Genomic DNA, 20,196 nt, shown 5'->3' with positions numbered 1-20,196 from the left:
GTGCGCGTGTGTGTGTGTGTGTGTGTGTGTGTGTGTGTGTGTGTGTGTGTGTGTGTGTGTGTGTGTGTGTGCGCGCGCGTGCGCGTGTGCGTGTGCGCGTGTGTGTGTGTGGGGCCAGGTGGTGATTTTGTGCTCTGACTATTTTGCAGTGTCTTGCTGTGTGTGCAACCTTGTCCCAACCAAAGGAGGTTGATCTCTCTCTTCCTCACTCCTGTCTTTCTCTCTCTCTCGCTCTCTCTCTCTCTCTCTCGCTCTCTCTCTCCGACTACCTCATTTACATATAAGATGCACAAATACACACCGAAGCTCATCAGCTTTAGCAGCTCATCAGCTTTAGCAGCTTGAAGTGTTCTTGTATAATTTCCCTGGCAGTTTTTGGCGGGAAGGAGCGGCTTGTTTCCCTGTGGGGAAGGATTCACAGATTTGCTAGCTAATCATAAATCACACACACAAATTCAGTGGAGCTATATCACAAAGAAATTGAGGCAGAGGGTGCTTCCCATTTAGCTATCCCTTCTTGCATCCTTGCTCCTCTGTCTTTTAGCCTGTGACTTGAAAATGTAACCAAGATCCGCCATCACGGAGGATGTTTCATTAACTTAAATAATAGGGGTGACGATTCAGAAAATGTCACGATTCGATATTGATTGTTAGGCTCACGATTCAATTCAAAATCGATTTTTGATTCAAAAAATGATTCCCAATTAAAAGAAATCATTCAGTATATGTACATGTAGTTACTTTTCCCGTGTGATAGTATAAACATTATATCATTACAAAATGAAAATAAAAAAATAAAAAAATACATTTTTTGGAAAAAGTAAAGCTTGAATCGATTCATAAATGTGAATCATTTTCATGCACACCACTATTAAATACAAAGGAGTATTGAGCAAGAAAACACAAGTGTAACATATGCAGAAGTGTCATCATGAGAATCTCTTTAATGATTGATCACTGCAGCTGATCTGAAGTGGCTGTAGGGCTTTGTGATCATGACTGCAGTATCATTAATACATCATTACTGCAATACTGTGTTTTTATTCAGAACAACCCATGGGGACACAAGTAGCTGTATGAAGTGTGTCGTGATTTGTAGGAAAGCTGTGCAGTGATTTCTTACAGTTGCTTACACAATTGAACAAAGATGACCCCTTCAGTAGATACCATTCCTTATCCTTCCGTTGTCTCAGCAGCAACAGCTCTTATCCATTTTAGTAAAGGTTGCAAAGACTTAGCATTTGTTTTACCGCTGTTTATGAAATTAGTTAAGATTAATAAGAGAATTGATTAAGCAAATAATTAATTTGTTGCCTGCTTTGATATTTATCATTATAATTGTAGGTGTTTCTGTAGCCATTTGCAGTAGAGGAAGAGCGAGCAGACTTTTTTTCTGCTTGTCTTATTTCTTTCTCCGGCTTCCTGTTAACCTCCTCTACAGCCATCTTCCTCTTTTTCCCCTGCGCTGTTCTTGTTCCACATCCATGGTCGCTCACGTCAGACACAGACTAACGGGGATCGAAAGGATCGTTAAACGAAACCCAATGCCACCAATAAGACACGCACGCGCACACACACACACACACACACACACACACACACACACACACACACACACACACACACACACACACACAACACACACACACACACACACACACACACACAATTACAAACATGCACCTCCAGCTCAGATCAATACTGAGACAGTTGCAGAGTGTGTTTCTCTATGTTGCATATTGGGGGAGGAAAGGAGAGCAGAGGAGAAGGGAGGGGACAGAGAATAAAATATGTAGTTGAGCCGGTCAGCCACTGCCGCTGCCTCAGCAGGTCTGTTCACATCATAACCTGACAAGACTCAAAAGGCAATAAAAAAAAAAAAAAAATCAAATCTTTAACATGTATTACTCTTTCTGCTCTTTTCTCACTCTCGTTTTGCTTGTCTCTTCATCCACCATCCGTGTGTTAAACTTCTCCCTGCATCTGCTGCTGCTGCACAGTCTGGGTGCCATGCTGGAATTCCAGCTATTTCTGTGTGTGTGTGTGTGTGTGTGTGTGTGTGTGGTGTGTGTGTGTGTGTGTGTGTGTGTGTGTGTGTGTGTGTGGTGTGGTGTGTGTGTGTGTGTGTGTGTGTGTGTGGGTGTGTGTGTGTGTGTGTGCGTGTGTGCGGTGTGTCGGTGTGGTGTGTGTGGTGTGTGTGTGTGCGTGTGTGTGTGTGCGTGTACACGTGCGTGTGTGTGTGCGTGTACACGTGCGTGTGTGTGTCTGCGTGTCTGCGTGTCTGTGTCTGTGGGTGTGGGTGCAGGCGTGATGGTGCTCTAAGCTGTGTGTGTGCGCAGGCGTTGATGTGCTCAATATGTGGTGTGAGTGTGTGTGTTGATCCCGTGGAAACCCCTGGTATTCCTGCTATTTGGCAGATTGCATATAGGAGTGGTAAGGGTTACATGGTTTAACTGTGTGTGTGTGTGTGTGTGTGTGTGTGTGTGTGTGTGTGTGTGTGCGTGCGCATGCGCGCGCGCCCTGAGGCTGACAGACTGGTTGGTCACATGGAGAATCCCACACAAGTTGCAAACTGATTCAAAGCCAATCATTATGCTAAATATTAGGCTAGCTTTACTGTTAATAAGCTGCAGTTCCTTACACGACCCATGGCTGTAGTGCCATTTTAACCTTGTCGTTTGACCACACGTGGACTGGAAATAGCTGTTTTGCATCTGTTGTGTAAATCTGTTCATTACTAAGTGCACAGCATTTCCTTCAGTATAGTACAGGAATACAACATTTTTGAATTCCCCAGTCATAGTTACTGTATATTACCCTAAAATTAGATAATGCTAGTTTTACCAACTCAAGTAAGCACAAGTGTTAAAAAGACTAAACATTTCATTTGAGTATGGCAAGTTAGAGAGTGTCTTTGTTCTCTCTTTATTTTATTATTTTACCTTTTTATTACTGAAAAAAGTTTCACGAATTATTTATTTGATTCACAAACTACTTTGCATTGCACTCTAAATCTAATGAAATGTTCCATCAACATTTTATTAATAAAATACTTGTACTGTGTCAGGAATGTAAACCAATATTCAATAAGAACCAAAATCAGCATTTCAATTGGGCTTTATAAAATCTCATTGATACCCATCCCAATCAATACTAATAATGTCATAATAATACAGTAATTTGTATAACTTTTAATACAAATTTGAAGCAAACTAGAAATGGAAACTAAGTAATGCAACAATATAATCTCTTAAAATCAAGTCTTTTTTTACTGCAATCCACACATGCACGCGTGCACAGGCACGCACGCACGCACGCACGCACACACACACACACATAGTCCCCTTTTTAATTTTTTTTTTTTTTATACATTGTACTGTATTTTGTGCAGCCAGGCCTGTTTCTTCATGCATCTTTGTGTCATTCAAATTACAAGTGTATCTGCAGCCTGTCACCTCGTCAGCAGTTGGACCGAAACTTTAGTTCATTTATCTGTTCAATTTCAGTTGTACAAAACTGCCGGGAGCGATGCCCTGTTTAATGCTACGCGTTTTGATCCTGAATGTAAATTGCCATTTAGCGTTTTCCTTCAAAAGTGAGTCACTGGCAGCACCTGGCCTGCGGACTAACTAGGTTCACAGCGTGCACTATGAGACCTTCGGAGGGCCAGTGACATTTCAGTGTTTACCTTGTGATAGCTAAGGGTCACAGAGGGTAAGGTGATATTTCACCCAATGCTGCAGTGCCATTACCATGGTGATTACTGGTGGGCTGAGGGAGACATGTCACATAGTGGCGGAGAGGCCGGTTGCTTGAGCAAATAGAGGAAATGCGGCCCTGTTTTTGGTGGAGAAAAATGTTGTGCAACTGGTAAAGTAAGACAGGGAAATACACAGACAGCAGAGAGAAGTTGGTGCAGAAAGTGATACAAACGCACGTGTGTCCACATGACTGTTACTCAAGTTTAGCCTACATGGAGAGTTTCAGTATTTAGGCATCGTAATACGCGTGCACGTGGATTCCCCCCCACCCCCCTCTTTCTTTAAATCATTGTTATTACACTCAGTGTGTCATCTGACCAGTGACAGTCAGTAGCATATAACATCACTTTCTATGACTCATCTCATCAGGCGCTACTTTCTCTCTCTCTCTCACTCACACACACACCACACACACACACACACACACACACACACACCACACACACACACACACACACACACACACACACACCTCCCCAGAGACACCACCCCCACTCTATACCTCTAGGTCAAAGACTTTCTCTGTCCGTTGACATTGTGGATTCTTTGTTTGGGTCACTGCTCTACTTTTCCTGACCCCCATCTGTTTGTCTGTCTGTGTGTGTGTGTGGTGTGGGGTGTGGTGTGGTGTGTGTGTGTGTGTGGTGTGTGTGTGTGTGTGTGTGTGTGTGTGTGTGTGTGTGTGTGTGTGTGTGTGTGGTGTGTGTGTGTGTGTGTGTGGTAAATGCCTTGCAGCTCTTTGCTGTCTCTATCCAGTTAAAACTGCTCTTAATGGCACAAAGACCTTCTTTCATCCACTTACACTCAATTGTAATCCATTTACCCACTAAATCATCCATGGGATCATCAAAAACATCTGTTCACACACACACACACACACCACACACACCCCACACACACACACACACACAGGATGTGTGCACATCAACAGTGTTGCATTTGTGTAATGGCTTCATGGGCACTTGAAGCAAAGACAATGAAACAGTACTAAGTTATTAACCTTTAAGTGAAATCATTACAGTCTTTAAATATCTCCCTTTTTTCATCTTTTAGTCTTGTCTTTCTCTGTGTGCGTACAGGTCTTTTATCCCAATATTTTGTCGGTATGCTTGTCTCACATTTACTGTACATGAAGTAGGATTGTATGTGTGCACATCTACAAGAAGGATGAAAGTAGGGGAAATTAGAAGAGGAAAGAAACTTAATGCTAGTCCTTTATCTTAAAAGATGCTTGGAGGTCCTTAAATACATTTTAAGAGTCTGTTTCTCTGTGCGTAGGAAAGAGCACAGCATTTTATCCCCAGTGAACTGCTGGAACCTGTTGCTGCTTCAGGTGAAGAGGGAGAGCCGTGACCACGCCACACTGTCTGACCTCTACCTCAACAACATCATCCCCCGCTTTGCACAGATCAGCGAGGATTCGGGACGCCTCTTTAAGAAGGTAACGCCCACTCAAACACACACACACAGACACAGCAAGACTGCATTTGCCTGATCGGCTGAATCTGTGTCATGTGTATGTCCTCCCCATCCATCTCTCTAGCATCTGTTTTCTGTCTGATTTATTGACTGACAGCAAGTCAGCTGCACCTCAGGCCAAGAGAGTATATGTTGTCTGTGTTTTATACAGTAGCTTCATTCATGTCTCCTTTGATTTCTGCCTTGCTAGCCTGAGAGAAAAGACACGGGGATGGTGAGAAAGATAAGATGTGGAGGAAGTACAGAAAAAAAGAACTGAGGGAGTTGAACTAGAGAGAGAGGGGGGCAACATTAAAGGACAAGAGAGAACAGAGAGAGGGGATGAAGAGATTTTGCTGGAGTTTAGAGCTTACGGTGACCTTGTAGAGCAAATACCAAGGCTGAGTCCTCCGCTGAGAGACAGTCGTTCATCTCCAGGCTGGACCAAATACACAAGCTCAGAGTGTCAATGTATCACACTGAGATACAAGCAGGAATTCAGTGTGCATGTATATGTTCTTTAAAACTCTAAGCTACTGTAGTGTTAAGTTCATAAATTTGAACTTACACATATTCTTCATGGTTGGATTTACATGCATCCTTGTTTGTTCTGCAAGACTTTCAGAGCGATGATATTTCTAAAGGTGAGGTCATTTTGGCTAATTGTTACCTCTTCAAAGGATGACTGCATATAGCCTCAAACTGGGTTTATGTTAAAATATTAAGGGTTAAAGTAAGGATCAAAGGAAGAAGGGCTAAAGATAGGGTGTAAGAATAATAATGTATTCAGTGAAACTACTGAATACAAGTACTTACAAGTATAGTAAGATAAGTGTGTGTGTGGAAGGCAAAATGAAGCAGCCTGTGCCTGGAATGTCATGGCAGAGGCTGCTGATTTCCAAGCCGATAGGTTGTCTTTGAACTACACTCACAGTCTGATCGCAGGCGATGAGAGCACAATCACACACAAACCTCCACCCTTATCTGATAAACCAGTACAAAAAATACACTTTCTCCCACTGTTTTTCTCAATCTTAGTTGAGTCATGGGCATTGAGTTCTATTTTCATTTTGCTTGTTCTTTGGCACGAGGGTTGCTTCCATCATGTCTGGGTCACAAAAAGGCTGCACACATCCACACACAGAATCCTCTGATGACTAATTAAGTAGATAATTAGTTCATTTAGAACATTTCCAGTCAGTGGCATGAGTACGAGTAGTGCCATGGGCCATGGCACACACATCACACACACACGCACGAACACCACGACCCATATTAGTGAAATCATCACATTTATCTCAGCCAGTGTAGAAAGCAGTGCAGAATGATGCTGTTAGCACAGAGAGAGTGTTTGAGATCTCCAATGAGTCAGACTGTATTGATGAGTACACGCAGACTTCACGGGGGTAGTGAAGTGTGCTAGTTGCTAGTTCCTGTTGCGGTTCTTGCCGAACCTAACAAGACAACCAGAGACAAGATGAGAAGTCCAAAGGTCAAGATCCACAGATGATAGACAGGAGGACTCGGCCATGGATGGTTGCTTTTTGAATGGCTGTAGTCTGGCTAGTTGCCACCTAATATGAGCCTCATACAGCACATTAAAGAGTGTGGGCGGGCGGCCTCAGTTATCCTGTTACCTCTTTCGTCTGCTGCACTGCTTTAAATCTCCTCCCTGTCTCTTTCTCCCTCGGTTCCAGGCCTTTTTGCTCTCTGGAATTCTCCCAAATAGTTTAATGATTATGATTTCTGTTTCCTTTTCTCTATAACCCTCCCACTTCTCTCCGTCAGCATGTAAACATCTTCTTCCCCTTCCCTTTTCCTTAATAGTACACCACCATTATTTCGTGAGACAACTTTCACCCTACCACACTTTTTATACTGGCTTTTTTTTAACCCATCCCCCTTCTGTGCCCTCTTCCAGGAGAAGACAGATGCTCAACATAAGCTGGAGAAATCTGTTCATGCTTTCACTCTGCATTCCTTAACCATTTTTTCTATCTCCTCGTTTATTTCCCCCCCACGCTTGTCCCTGATTTTCTTTTACATGTCTGCTTTCAGTCAAGTGTGTGTGTGTGTGTGTGTGTGTGTGTGGTGTGTGGTGTGTGTGTGTGTGTGTGTGTGTGTGTGTGTGTGTGTGTGGTGTGTGTGTGTGTGTGTGTGTGTGGTGTGTGTGTGTGTGTGTGTGTGTGTGAGAAACTGTGTGAGAAACTGTGTGAACACATACAGTATGCCTCTCTTTGCACCATTATTAAAACCCGGTCGGAATGGTGTCCTTTTAACAGTATAGGAGGCGCTGTGAATGCTTTGTGTGTTTGTGTATGTGCAATTGTGTATTTGTGTGGAGTCTTCTGATCTGTGAGTTGGGGATGTGAGATCATCAGACACCAGTGGCTCCCGGCAGTTACGTCTGGAGAATGGTAGTGCCTGTATTACTCCCCGTCCTCCCTTTTTTGTCTCTTTTTTAGCTTAAGCAAATTTGTCATGTTGCCCTCTGTCTCTGGCTCTGTTGACCTCTTGCAGTCTCTGCTTGCTTGTTTTTCCTTCTTGCCAACTTGTAAAGATCAGTATCTACAGCTTTCTCCTTAAAGTCTGCATCTATCAAGTGCATTACTGCCTTGCTCATTAATCCGGACTAGCAACTCCTCCACTCCCATTTAGCCAGAAAATTTAGTCATGACTGATGATGGGGCCACATGATGCGTATGGCTGGGCGATAGGGAGAAAATCAGATATCACAATATTTTTACCAAATACTTTGATATCGATATTGCAAAGATATTGTAGGGTTGACAATAATTGCTTTCCCACAATATTTACACAATTAAGTTTTTGATAAATAATAATCTGTAATGTGGATATAATGATTAAGCTGGTGAAGGCAAACAATAGAACAGGTGGAACAGATGTTACAATATCCAAAATCTAAGACAATATCTAGTCACATATCACGATATCGATATAAAATCGATATATTGCCCAGCCCTAACTGAGCGGCATGGATGTCATTAGTTGGGGGAGAGATGACCAGGTAGACGGACAGAAGTAATTGTGCTGAGCTGCATTAATCTGTCTTCTTCTCTCCGTTCCTTCAGAGCAAAGAGGTCGGCGTACAGCTGCAAGAGGACCTGATGAAAGTTCTTAATGAGCTTTATACGGTAAGAGAAACCACTGATTGACATTGGAATCACAAATAGTGGATCCATAATTATGTGTTGTGATCCCCTGCATCTCATACAGCTCAGTGGGGAAAGCAATGCACAGGTACGTAGTGTTAGCAGTCTTTTTTTAGCAGTTTTTCTCACAGGTGTAATGGCAAACTACTTTATTTAACATCGTATTTCAAAACTAAAGGTATACAGTATGTAACTTAAAGGAGTGGTTGTAGTAAAAATACAGTAACAATTTGAATACAAATATATAGTTATAACATAAGATGACAACACAAAGCTTATTTTATTGACACAAAACATGACGTAGAGATTATGTGGGCAATTTTGCTACAATTGAACAAGGATTAAGGATTTTTAGCCACACTAGCCGCTTGGCTGTTGGGAAAGCTGTTGTTTGGTCTGTCCACAACTTTAGTCCAGACTGAAATATCTCAGCCTGACAGAGCTGCTAGCATGGCTGAAGACTCTTGGTGATAGACGTTTTATAAAGAACAATGCTAAATACTTTACAATCATGCTTCTGTAAGACTCTGTGTGTGTGTGTGTGTGTGTGTGTGTGTGTGTGTGTGTGTTGTGTGTGTGTGTGTGTGTGTGTGTGTGTGTGTGTGTGTGTGTATTTCCTCGCACAGCAGCAGGCAGTTGCAGAGCTCAAGCTCAGCTACGCTCTTAAAAGGAGGTTTTATGCTGTAATTATAGTATATAGTAAGAGATAGAAATAGATGTGGTTTGAGTGACGCACACATGCTCACATGCATACTCCTAGAGAGACCAGTGTGTCTGTCTGCAGTGTTGTGGGTGAGAGCAGTATAATGAAGGCTCTGGTGGAGTTCACTGAATAAAGGCTGACACTACACGCACACACACACACACTCATTTCATGTGTTTAACTCTTGATGTCAAACTCATACCACCATGTCCAAGCGCAGTAGTATTATACAGTAGAGGAGGCCGGTTGTGTGACTCATGCACTGCAATATGTTGGAATGCCAGCCCCAAAGAAATCTGTCTGTATATTGTGCAGTTTGTGTATTGAGCCTCAGTGCTCCACTATCCTCAGTATGCTGACTGGTATAATCCCGCTATTGATCCAAAGCCAAAAACTGAAGTAAGAGACACACACTGATGTTTGCCGGCAAATCTCAACCCTTGTTGCCAGGTGATGAAGACGTACCACATGTACAACACTGACAGCATCAATGCCGAGTCCAAGCTGAAGGATGCGGAGAAGCAGGAGGAGAAGCAGATGGGACGCTCCGGTCGACAACAAGACGACCGACAGACGCCACGTTCCCCTGACACCTTGACCAGCATCAAGACCGACGAGAAGCCCGTCCGACGCTCCAGTGTCAAGAAAATCGAGAAGATGAAGGAGAAGGTGAGCAGGGCCGGGGGAGGTGGGGAAGTGGAGGGCAAAAAGTAGAGGGAGGAATACTGTTTCCAAGTCTCCTTCTGTTGTCACACTGACTTCCGATGTGTGTCTCATGAGTGATTGAAGGGTGCACGACTGGCTTATTGCTAACCTTGTCTACCACAGCTGGGACTTGTCACAGCAACATGGTTTTCCACTTCTTATTATCCATAATCAATACTGAGGAGTTTCACTCTAACGCCTGTTATCCCTCTCCGTTCCCTCCCTCTCTCTACCTGTCACTACCCTTATTCTTTTATTTTCTTTCTTGCCTAATTTCTTTCATTATCTCCTTTAGTCTCTCTATCTCTATCTCTCTTTCTCTTTTTCTCTCTCAATTCAATTCAATTTGCTTTATTAGCATGAATATTACAAAAACAATATTGCAAAAACATCCCGAGAAATGAAAACAAATTCAACAACAATATAAATAATCAAATCAAAAAACAACCTAATGCCAATAACAATATACCAATGGTAATAATCAAAAGAATATGAGATAAAGCTATTCAGGTAATAATGTAAAAAGTGTAAATGTGTGTGTGTCTCTCTCTCTCTCTCATCAGAGACAAGCTAAGTACACAGAGAACAAGCTGAAGGCCATCAAGGCCAGGAATGAGTACCTGCTAGCTCTTGAGGCCACCAACAGCTGTGTCTTCAAATATTACATCCATGACCTCTCTGACATCATTGACGTGAGTATGAACACACCAGGTTACTCTGTGGGAGTGGCTCACAATTGTAGTCATAGTGTGTGTGTGTCCCAGTGTCCCTGTGCTTTAGCCGGTGGTAGCCCCCCGGCCAGTCTTCTCACATTCGCTTTAGTGCTCCTAATGAAGACAGTAGACTGGTCCCCCTCTCTGTTTTCTCCTCTTTGTCTCCTTGCTTCCCAACATTCCTCACATCCGAGTGATGCCAACAGTGTTTGCATGCCACGTCATGTGTGTTTATGTATTTTGTTTGTGTGTGTGTATGTGTGTGTGTGTGTGTGAGACAGTGCTGTGACCTAGGCTACCATGCCAGCCTGCAACGTGCCCTGAGGACCTACCTGTCTGCGGAACAGAATGTAGAGACGTCCAAACACTCCGGCCTGGAGACCCTAGAGGGGGCCGCAGAGAGTCTGGAAGCCAACGGGGACAAACAGAAGCTGATGGAGACCTACAACAACGTCTTCTGCCCCCCAGCTCGTTTTGACTTCCAGTCCCACATGGGAGACACGGTACAGTTCGAGTGCTCAAGTCATTAACATCCAAAATTATCTGTGATAAATAACTGTTATTGAAGCCTACGTTTGCGCAATTGGAAGGTTGTTTTTTGTGATGCTGTAATCTTTAATTGTTAACTCTCTTACTTTCCACTGGGTTCTGTGTTTGTTGCTGTAGATGGGAGTGATGTGTGCACAGCAGCCGCTGGAAGTCGAGTTGCTCCAGAGGTGTCAACAGCTGCAGTCTCGCCTCTCCACCCTCAAGATTGAAAATGAAGAGGTCAGACATCTTTCTGTTTTCTCTAATATTATGAATTCATCTTTCACCTGTTGCAGCTGTCTGTAATCACAGCTTTTGCTTAATATGTTTTTGTTTCTTACTCACTGCCCATCAGGTGAAGAAAACGATGGAGGCCACTCTGTCCACCATCCAAGACATGGTGACAGTTGAGGACTATGACGTCTCTGAGTGCTTCCACCACAGCAACAGCATGGAGTCGGTCAAGTCCACTTTCAGCGAATCCTATCTCAGTAAACCCAGCCTGGCCAAACGACGGGCCAATCAGCAGGAGACGGAGCAGTTTTACTTCACGGTCAGTGCTAACTATGGTCATGGATGATTTGACAGAAGCATTAGTGCAGTTATAACTGAGCATAATCTGCACACATTGTGATGTGCAAGTGTGTTTTTGTGTGTTGTAGAAGCTGAAGGAGTTTCTGGAAGGTAGGAACCTGATCACCAAGCTGGAGGCCAAGCATGACCTCATCGACAAGACCCTGGAAGAGAGTGAGTGGGACTGTCATAGTGTGCTTAGCGTGCGTGTGTGCGTGCTTGTAATGGATTTTGGAAAAGACCTGGTGCCAAGAGACAGTATAGGGAGCAGATCAGAGAGTGGTTTAGTGGGACACATCAGGCCACATGCAAGTGAGCAGAGTGGGTTTAAACTAGCTAATAATCACAAGCAGTGTAAGAACGTCGAGGGCTAGGTGACAGTGGCCATATGTGGATGCAACTGTGTGGATGCAACTGTGTGGATGTGTGTGTGTGTGTGTGTGTGTGTGTGTGTGTGGGTGTGGGTGTGGGTGTGGGTGTGGTGTGGGGGGGTCCTTAGTGCCGAACGTGTTTACATTTCCACAACCTTACAGGAAAACCTCTCTTCCTGCAGCTTCGGTGGGAAGTTTGTTTCCCTGTTTTCTCATATGTCCTTCTTCTACTATAACTGTCAATTGCTCTCTCCCCTCCCCCTCTTCCTGTTTCTTGCTCCTTTAGGTCAGAAGACTGATTGTTGCCTTTCCAGGTAGGTGTGGTGAAAGAAGGAATATGCTTACACACTTGCATACACCATAGCAGTGTTTTAAGCTTCCTTTCTTGGCAGACAGGGGTATTATTTTACCCTTCACTTTTATAGATAATTTCAACACACGTGCATATGTGTCTGTGTATACAAATAGAGCATTGCCAGAGTTGTGAGTATAATAGACTTTCTCTGGAGACATAATGACAGAGTGCGGTTTCTTTCTCTCCCTCTGTATAGTGGACGGAGAAACTCGGCGGTACGGAAACAGGTAATTATCTGTCATAAGTGTGTGTGTGTGTGTGTGTGTGTGTGTGTGTGTGTGTGTGTGTGTGTGTGTGTGTGTGGTGGTGTGTGTGTGTGGGTGGTGTGTGTGGCTTTGTTTTTAACTCAAGACATGTTTTTCCATAGTATCCTCCTCCTATAGGGTGTACGGGCACCTAGAGGTTGTCAGCACGTTGGCTATTATCACATATCTTAGATTATATAACCCAATACACAAATCTATACATGTATGTCTACAGTTGAATCTGTACAGTCTGAAACAACACATAAGGCATCAAAAGCAACTGCTTTGTTGGGGAATCTCATGTTTGTGGCTCCCCCTTGTGGGTAGCTTGTGTTTTGGACACCAGCTCTCACTTTACATACAAACCAATTGATTTCAAATGATAGTCAGTCGTTTTTTTTAACATAATTAAACGACAGTGGGATTCATGTAACAATAGGCACATATATCATCCAAAATACCTTCCACCGCCTCACCACCCAGAGATTTCTGGCAACCCCAAACAAACAAAGGGAAAAGGACAAAAGTGCAGTCTCCTAGCAACAGCTGGGTACTCCTCCCACCCTATCCCCCATTAATGTGTGCATGGATGCATGTGCGTGTGCAGACATGTGTACGGATATCCTCTTGACAAGATGTGCGCTATGTTTGATTTTCCACACCGATCTCCTGTCTTCTGTTCCTCTATCAGGAGTAATTCCTCTCCCCTTATTTTAGGAGTCTGGTGAGGCCATTCCTCTAATGGTCAAGAGCTGCATCCGCTTCATCAGTCGCCATGGTGAGTGAAATTCTCCAATGAAATGATAGGTTTAGCACCAGTTTCTCCTGTGCTCTGATTGGTGGCATTGTTAAGTCAAGTGTGATTGTGATTGGTTCTAGATCAAATTAAACTGAATTTTACCAGAACTATAAAATCTTGACAATCTTGATTTAAACACCCAGTTTGTTTATGTGTGTGTGTAGGTCTGCAGCATGAGGGGATCTTTAGAGTGTCAGGCTCTCAAGTGGAAGTCAATGACATCAAGAATGCCTTTGAGAGAGGTAAGACTATTGTCCAGCAGGAAACCTGAGCATTTTGAACAAACTGGTTTTGTCCAGTGCTTCATTATCTTTCCTCTCCCACTCCCTTTTCTCTTTTGTGTTCTTGTCCGGGTGTAGGTGAAGACCCGCTGGCAGGGGACCAGAATGACCATGACATGGACTCCATTGCTGGCGTCCTAAAGCTCTACTTTAGAGGATTGGACCACGCCCTCTTCCCTAAGGAAGTCTTCCATGACCTCATATCCTGTGTCTGTAAGTCTCTCATCCTTTTGTCTGTTTGTGTAAGTGTGTGTTTAGGTGCATGATTGTGTGTGTAACCCCTGGGTGTTGTGGCTCTGTTATTTTCCAGCAATGGAGAGCCTCCATGAGCGGGCAGTCCACATAAAGAAAGTTCTGCAATCTCTGCCGAGCAAAACCCTCATCATTATGAGATACCTGTTCGCCTTCCTCAACCAGTGAGTAGCATAACACACACACACACACACACACACAACACACACACACACACACACACACACACACACACACACACACACACTCTTTTCATTTGGTCTTTCAATCTAAGACCAATGTTTCAACCACTGAGTTTCTGGTGAAATACGAGACAACGTAAGTTTCTTAAGTCACCTAAACATATCATAATGCAATTCTTTCAGTTAAGCTATTGTAACAGTCAGTTAGTCTAAGACCAAGCAATGTTTCAAAATTACCCTTTGAAGTGCTAAAGATGATCTGTTTGCTTCATTGTTTTCACATTACAGTAAGCGAAAATGTAATTGTACATTACCTATCAAATTCATTTCACTTTTATTGTAACTGTACTGTAAGGTTTTGTCTAATAATTAATACTGTATAACAGAAAAAGAAAAACACTACACTAGAAAAAAATGTGTGTTTTCATGCCCCTTGAGAAAAAATGGTCTTGAATGTTGAATCCAAGCCTGACATTTGTCAGCAGTGATGTCATCAGGCAAAATAAAGAACCATACATATAGAATATTAGGCAACTGTTTCATTGACTATCAGTTATAGTTATTCCAAAGGTATATGTATGTACTTTGCATGTATGTAGTGTGTTTCAATGTGAAACTGGTCTTTCTAGATGTTTTCTGTACACAGTCAATGTACTTAGAGTTGTGAAAAGAAGTACTTTTTGATAATCTGTTGCTTTATTTGTACTTAAGGTAGTGAAATATTACCACAAACTTTAGAGAATAGTACCATGGCGTCAGAAAAAACTGTAGTACTAGGTTAGTAGTTATGACTGTAATGTACATTGTGTATTTATTTATTTTTGATCACTACTATCTGAAACAAGTAGTAGTTTCCGAAATGATGGATGAGGCTCACAAACATGGTGAGATGGAAGTAACGTGGTAGCAGTTAAACAACAAAATGATTATAAATGAATTAAAGAAAACAAACTATACTGATATAAACATTAAAAGGCGCATGCCAATATTCTTCAAAAGTTCATATTTATTAAATCCCACATGCAATTATGCAAACAATGCATTTTGCCTCAGGCTTTATCAGGTTTGCTTTACATTATTATCTCACACAATAGTCTCAGCTGAGCATCCAAAATACTGTACATTTAATAGCTGTATACTGTAAGCATGTCATAGGGTGAAGGTGAAAAAGACTATTAGTCTGACCACTGAGAATAAAATGTATAATCAGATATGATGGCACTACTCCTTAACCTTTTTAATGCTAATATGTGTCATAAGATGCGAAACCTGAAAGTCAATCACTGTCATCAATGTACAAAAACATCTTTCAGTAGACAAAAGTAATAAAAAAAACAGGTCAACAGTCACCATAAAGCAACAACAAAAATATCAGTTGTATTAGTGAGTCTTTCAACAGTTGGAGAAGCATCCTTATGCTCTTCTGATCTGTTAACATTTCCCAATACACCCTTAATAGTTTCATAAACACCACACTGAGGTTAGAAGGCCTCCATTTGGCCTTCAAACACCCAATCTAAACATCCTTTAACCTTTTGTGGGAAGTCAAGTACAGTCCCTGATGAAAGTTCAAAAGGCAAAGACTATTTCTGCCTCTTCATTATTTAAGGAACCTCCCATCTTGACAAATGATTCAATTATCCATTTCAAGTTTATTTGTATATCCCAAGATCACAAACAGAATCTCAGTGGGTTGACAACATCCACAAACCCAAGCTCTTTAAAAAGATTAGGACAAACCACCAAAAAACACTGGATGGTAAAGGAGAATTTGAAGAGTACAAGCATTAGTATAATCCAGGCTTGGGTAGTGTTTACTGTTGGACCTTGTGCAATCCACAATACACAGACAGGCATTCACAGCTTATTCACAAGCAGGCAGTGATGTAGGCTGTAAACGATATGTCAGGGTTAATTGCGTGTATAGTTAGTTTTGTACATACTATATGTTTAAGAAGTAAGGATGGGTAATGCCCTCTAATGCCTCTGATTTTCCTTCCGCCCAGCCTGTCCCAGTACAGCGAGGAGAACATGATGGACCCCTACAACCTGGCTATCTGTTTTGGCCCCACCCTGATGTCTGTCCCTGAGGGCAACGACCAGGTCTCCTGCCAGGCCCATGTCAACGAACTCATTAAAACGATCATCATCCACCATAACACTATCTTCCCCGGGCTACAGGATCTACAGGGCCCCATCTACACCATTCCTGGATCTAGAGATGACTGCTGGTGAGGGCTGGGGACCAGAATGTGTATGTGAGGGGAGTCTGATGAGTGATAGTCCATATCCACAACCTTTCACTTTCGGGATTGCTCTGTTGCCGCCGGATATTTTGCCGTATGTCCTTCTTCTTTGCCGGATGCCCAGTACCCTTCCACTTTCTTTGTGTTGGAATTTTAAACTCTGGTGGATTTATGAGGACTATTAACTGCTCCTCAGATCTCTGCAGAGTAGATCCAAACAGCTAGCTTGACTATCCGTGGAATCTGAGTTTTCTGTTGCATGACGAGTGGCACCGGGTCTCAGTGGACGATTGTGATTGGTTTAAAGACGGGCCAATAAACCAGAGCACGTTTGTCTCCCATCCTGTAATGCTGTGGGGACTAGCCAGACCCTCCTTTGCAGCGCTGTGGTGGAAGGTCTGGCAATGTGAGACTAGATAAGTCATATAGCACAGGAACTTGAATTGCTAAGGGGGGTAGATGGTTGATTTAGGGGCACCTGTGGAGTGATGGGGGGCTCAGCTTGCCTGCGCCGCTCAGGGTCTGGGGGCCACGAGGATCAGCTTACCCTCCAGCACACAGAAGATTAAAGTGCCACCTGACCACATCAGCCTGGGAGAGCATAGCATGTACTTACTCACACACACCACAATGCACACAAGGGTCAATTTTACTGTAATAACAAGCCTCGGCTCCAGTTGTTATGATTACTACCAGTCAGTACAGTTGTTTAGACTGTAAGTCATGCTGGAGGAGCAGCTCTCAGTCTTAACTGTAGGAATGGTAGAAAAAAATAAGATCATTCTGGGATATTACTTACTCCTCTTCATCCCCTATGGGACATAAGGCTTCAATGAACACTCTTCATTGCATTTGGTCCCTGGCAGCATATTGGGCCTCTCCCAATGACAGGTTAATCTGTTCCAGGCATATAGTTCTGGCATATAGTGGGTATATATACCGTTGTTTGGAGACAGAATATGACTACTTTTGAGGCCAACAAGATAAGTTAATAAAGCCACCAGAATGTTACTATAAATGTACTAAAACCACATTTCATTATGTGTATGCATAACTCTAAATAGCTGGCAGTGTAAAGAATGTTTGGAAGTAAAATTTACAGAAAATATAATTAAACCGTTAATATCAACAACAACAAAAATGAAGACTGTTTTTAAAAAGGTTGCCATAAGTACAGTACTCTACCTGGCCTAGGTATATAATAGCCCAGAATGTTGATAATAACCATATGAACATTTCCCCCAAACTGCACAATTTCAGGACAAAGCCAAAATACGTGGGAATGGTCTAAATCCATTGACCCAGATCATCGTCTCCAACATTGTTGTGATATAAGTGTCAACTTATAATCTTGGCTGTAATAGTCTAATTACATTGGTCACACCTTGTACACAAGGATGTTGTAGGCTGTTCTTAAAATATGCAACCATTCATCTTCTGAAATTGATAATTTCTTTTTTTTATTTCAGTTTTACATATAATGTTTTGTTTCCTCTTTTCACCATTATTTGACAATTAATGTAGATATTCTATATTTCTTTGAAATGTAAACTCCAATTATGATTCTGAATTATTCTATTTTTATCTAAATTAAAACTGGGCTGTATTTTTTCTGTCATTATGGCCCCTAAATTGCAAATATCTTAAGTAGTCCTTGTTTAATGTATAGTTTTGTTTCAGCGCTTGCCAACATTCCCATATTTTATTACTGTGCATAATGCTGTTATACCAATTGGAATCCATCATTTGAACTTCTGGTCAAAAGTAACCAGGATAAACCACAATTCTAGTGTACATTGAGTGAAAGTATCAGCCTGTTCATGTAAACCCTTTGCTACATTGCTACATCTCTGTCTCCAATGAGGTTTTAAGTTTCCCTTTCTTGTATTTATTGCTCTAGATTTGTTTCCATTTTTGCTTCGTAGTCCTTAGCACACTAATACATTACTGGTCTTATTTGTGTCCGTCGGACTTTTGTCATGTCATCTAACCTCATCTGCTCTCTGTCTCCTCCTCAGTGACAGTCCACACTGTGAGCCCCCCCTTGTGGAAGAGCCTGCGCCTGAAACCGTCTCTGTCAGGCAGAACAGCGAAGATGGTGCATAACACACACACACACACACACACACAAATACACAGAATACATTTTATATACTGTACTTAATTAAGCCACCAGTTTATGAAATCTCATCCTTCTTTTCTCACCAGTTACTGTGGCTCTAACCGTTTAAACCAGCTCACACCTTCTCCCAGTAACATGTTTATTATGCTGCTTTGTTACTGCTCAGCAGTTTTAACATTTGTGCAGTCACCAAACACAGCAGCACTAACCGGCTATGCACTAATCTGGCTTTACCCTCTCTTCCACCTCTCTCTCTCTCTCTCTCTCTCTCTCTCTCTCTCTCTCTCTCTCTCTCTCCTCTCTCTCTCTCTCTCTCTCTCTCTCTCTCTCTCTCTCTCTCTCCTCTCTCTCTCTCTCTCTTCATTGTTGCTGCCCCCTGCTTCTCTGTCACATCCCATGTCTGTCCACCTTCCTCTGAATCTCAGGCTCCTTGGCTGTTTCAGAGTCGGAACCTTTTGAAGCCATTGCTCGGTTTGACTACTCCGGCCGGACTTGTCGGGAGCTGTCGTTCAAGAAGGGTGCATCTCTGCTTCTGTTCCAGCGAGCCTCTGACGACTGGTGGGAGGGACGACATAACGGAGTGGATGGACTGGTGCCACACCAGTACATTGTGGTCCAAGACACGTAAGATGTGTTCCAGTCGCCAGCCTTCATCAAAATATCTGTTTAAGGGACAAAATAACAAATGAATTAAGACATGACAGTTATTCTCATATTTTTGTCTGTTGTGAATATTGATCATAATATTTTACTCATGGCCACTTTGTAGAGTTTTGGGAAGTACCCCAAACTCTTCATTAGAGCAAACATCAAAGACCCTTCTTCAAAACACAGTCCACTGGAAATCCCCATAGCTAAGGAAGTTGCTCTGCTTTGATGCGTAGCAAACTTCAAATCACAGCAGATAAACTTCCTACTCAACCTTCTGTGTTGAGTGGTTTGTTGACATACAGTAAGTATGAGGATTTCTTTACACTTCCTTGGCTATGGCTACAGGATTTTACTCGCTGTGACTCTGCATGAATGAAGCTCATGCTTATTGTATTCTTGTCAAAAGTCCAGGTTTCCCAAAACTCAGAGGTGGTGAGTAAAAAGTTATTGTAGTCATACTAGACAAGAATATGCGAAGTTCCCTTTAAGTTGCGGCCACTTTTTGGGGGGTAAAAGACTTGGTAGTTTGTGACAAGTTAAAAAGGATTAGTGTTTATTACTCCATTTGTACGTTATCATGTTGTCATGTGTATCAGTTAATTATTCCTCACTACTTGTTCTTAATCTGAAGCAAAGTGACACTAAAGTAAGCTTGTGTTTTAGAAGTAATGTATTGGTGAGAGAGTTCCTCTGCTGGCTTGGTACAAGATGGAGGCGGAGCGATGATTTATAAACTACAGTTTGATTGTTTCAGGTCTGACGGGGACAGGGGAAGTCCAAAGCCTGATGTGGACAGCAGGGACCTGCTGGAAGAGAGAGTGTCTACTAGAGTTAATGCTGCCTCTCCTACTGGAGCTCATGTGGCTGACATCTACCTGGCCAACCTGAACAAGTGTGTATCAGACTATTTACAGTATATTGTCATTTGCAACTTTAACTTTTAGTTGATATGAAATGGATCGTATGGAAACATTTGTTGTTGTTGTTTTCAGGCTTTTTTTGCCCTGAGTTAGCTGACCCCTTGAACTCGAACAACCACACATCAAAAAAAAGAAAAATAGGAATGAAATATTTGTCT

The 20,196-nt window shown here is 42.4% G+C and overlaps 1 protein-coding gene across 5 annotated transcripts in view; it reads left to right on the top strand.

Moving 5' to 3' along the window:
• The window catches only part of srgap2 (SLIT-ROBO Rho GTPase activating protein 2), a 58,600-nt gene that overhangs the window by 33,848 nt on the left and 4,556 nt on the right, over positions 1-20,196 (top strand). For 3 of the 5 annotated variants that reach the window (XM_032514312.1, XM_032514314.1, XM_032514315.1), the window contains exons 3-20: positions 5,040-5,202; positions 8,312-8,374; positions 9,546-9,764; positions 10,364-10,492; positions 10,795-11,016; positions 11,180-11,281; positions 11,397-11,594; positions 11,704-11,788; positions 12,272-12,299; positions 12,537-12,567; positions 13,303-13,363; positions 13,549-13,626; positions 13,744-13,878; positions 13,976-14,081; positions 16,106-16,330; positions 18,364-18,443; positions 18,893-19,091; positions 19,873-20,010. In XM_032514312.1, coding sequence (XP_032370203.1) covers positions 5,040-5,202; positions 8,312-8,374; positions 9,546-9,764; positions 10,364-10,492; positions 10,795-11,016; positions 11,180-11,281; positions 11,397-11,594; positions 11,704-11,788; positions 12,272-12,299; positions 12,537-12,567; positions 13,303-13,363; positions 13,549-13,626; positions 13,744-13,878; positions 13,976-14,081; positions 16,106-16,330; positions 18,364-18,443; positions 18,893-19,091; positions 19,873-20,010 — 2,262 coding nt within the window. The other 2 variants (XM_032514313.1, XM_032514316.1) reach the window with 2 other exon arrangements.

Source organism: Etheostoma spectabile, chromosome 4 (genome assembly GCF_008692095.1).
Source record: "Etheostoma spectabile isolate EspeVRDwgs_2016 chromosome 4, UIUC_Espe_1.0, whole genome shotgun sequence".
Classification (NCBI taxonomy): Eukaryota; Metazoa; Chordata; class Actinopteri; order Perciformes; family Percidae; genus Etheostoma; species Etheostoma spectabile.
Note: the sequence above shows the minus strand (reverse complement) of the source record. Positions and strands in the feature narration are given on the sequence as shown.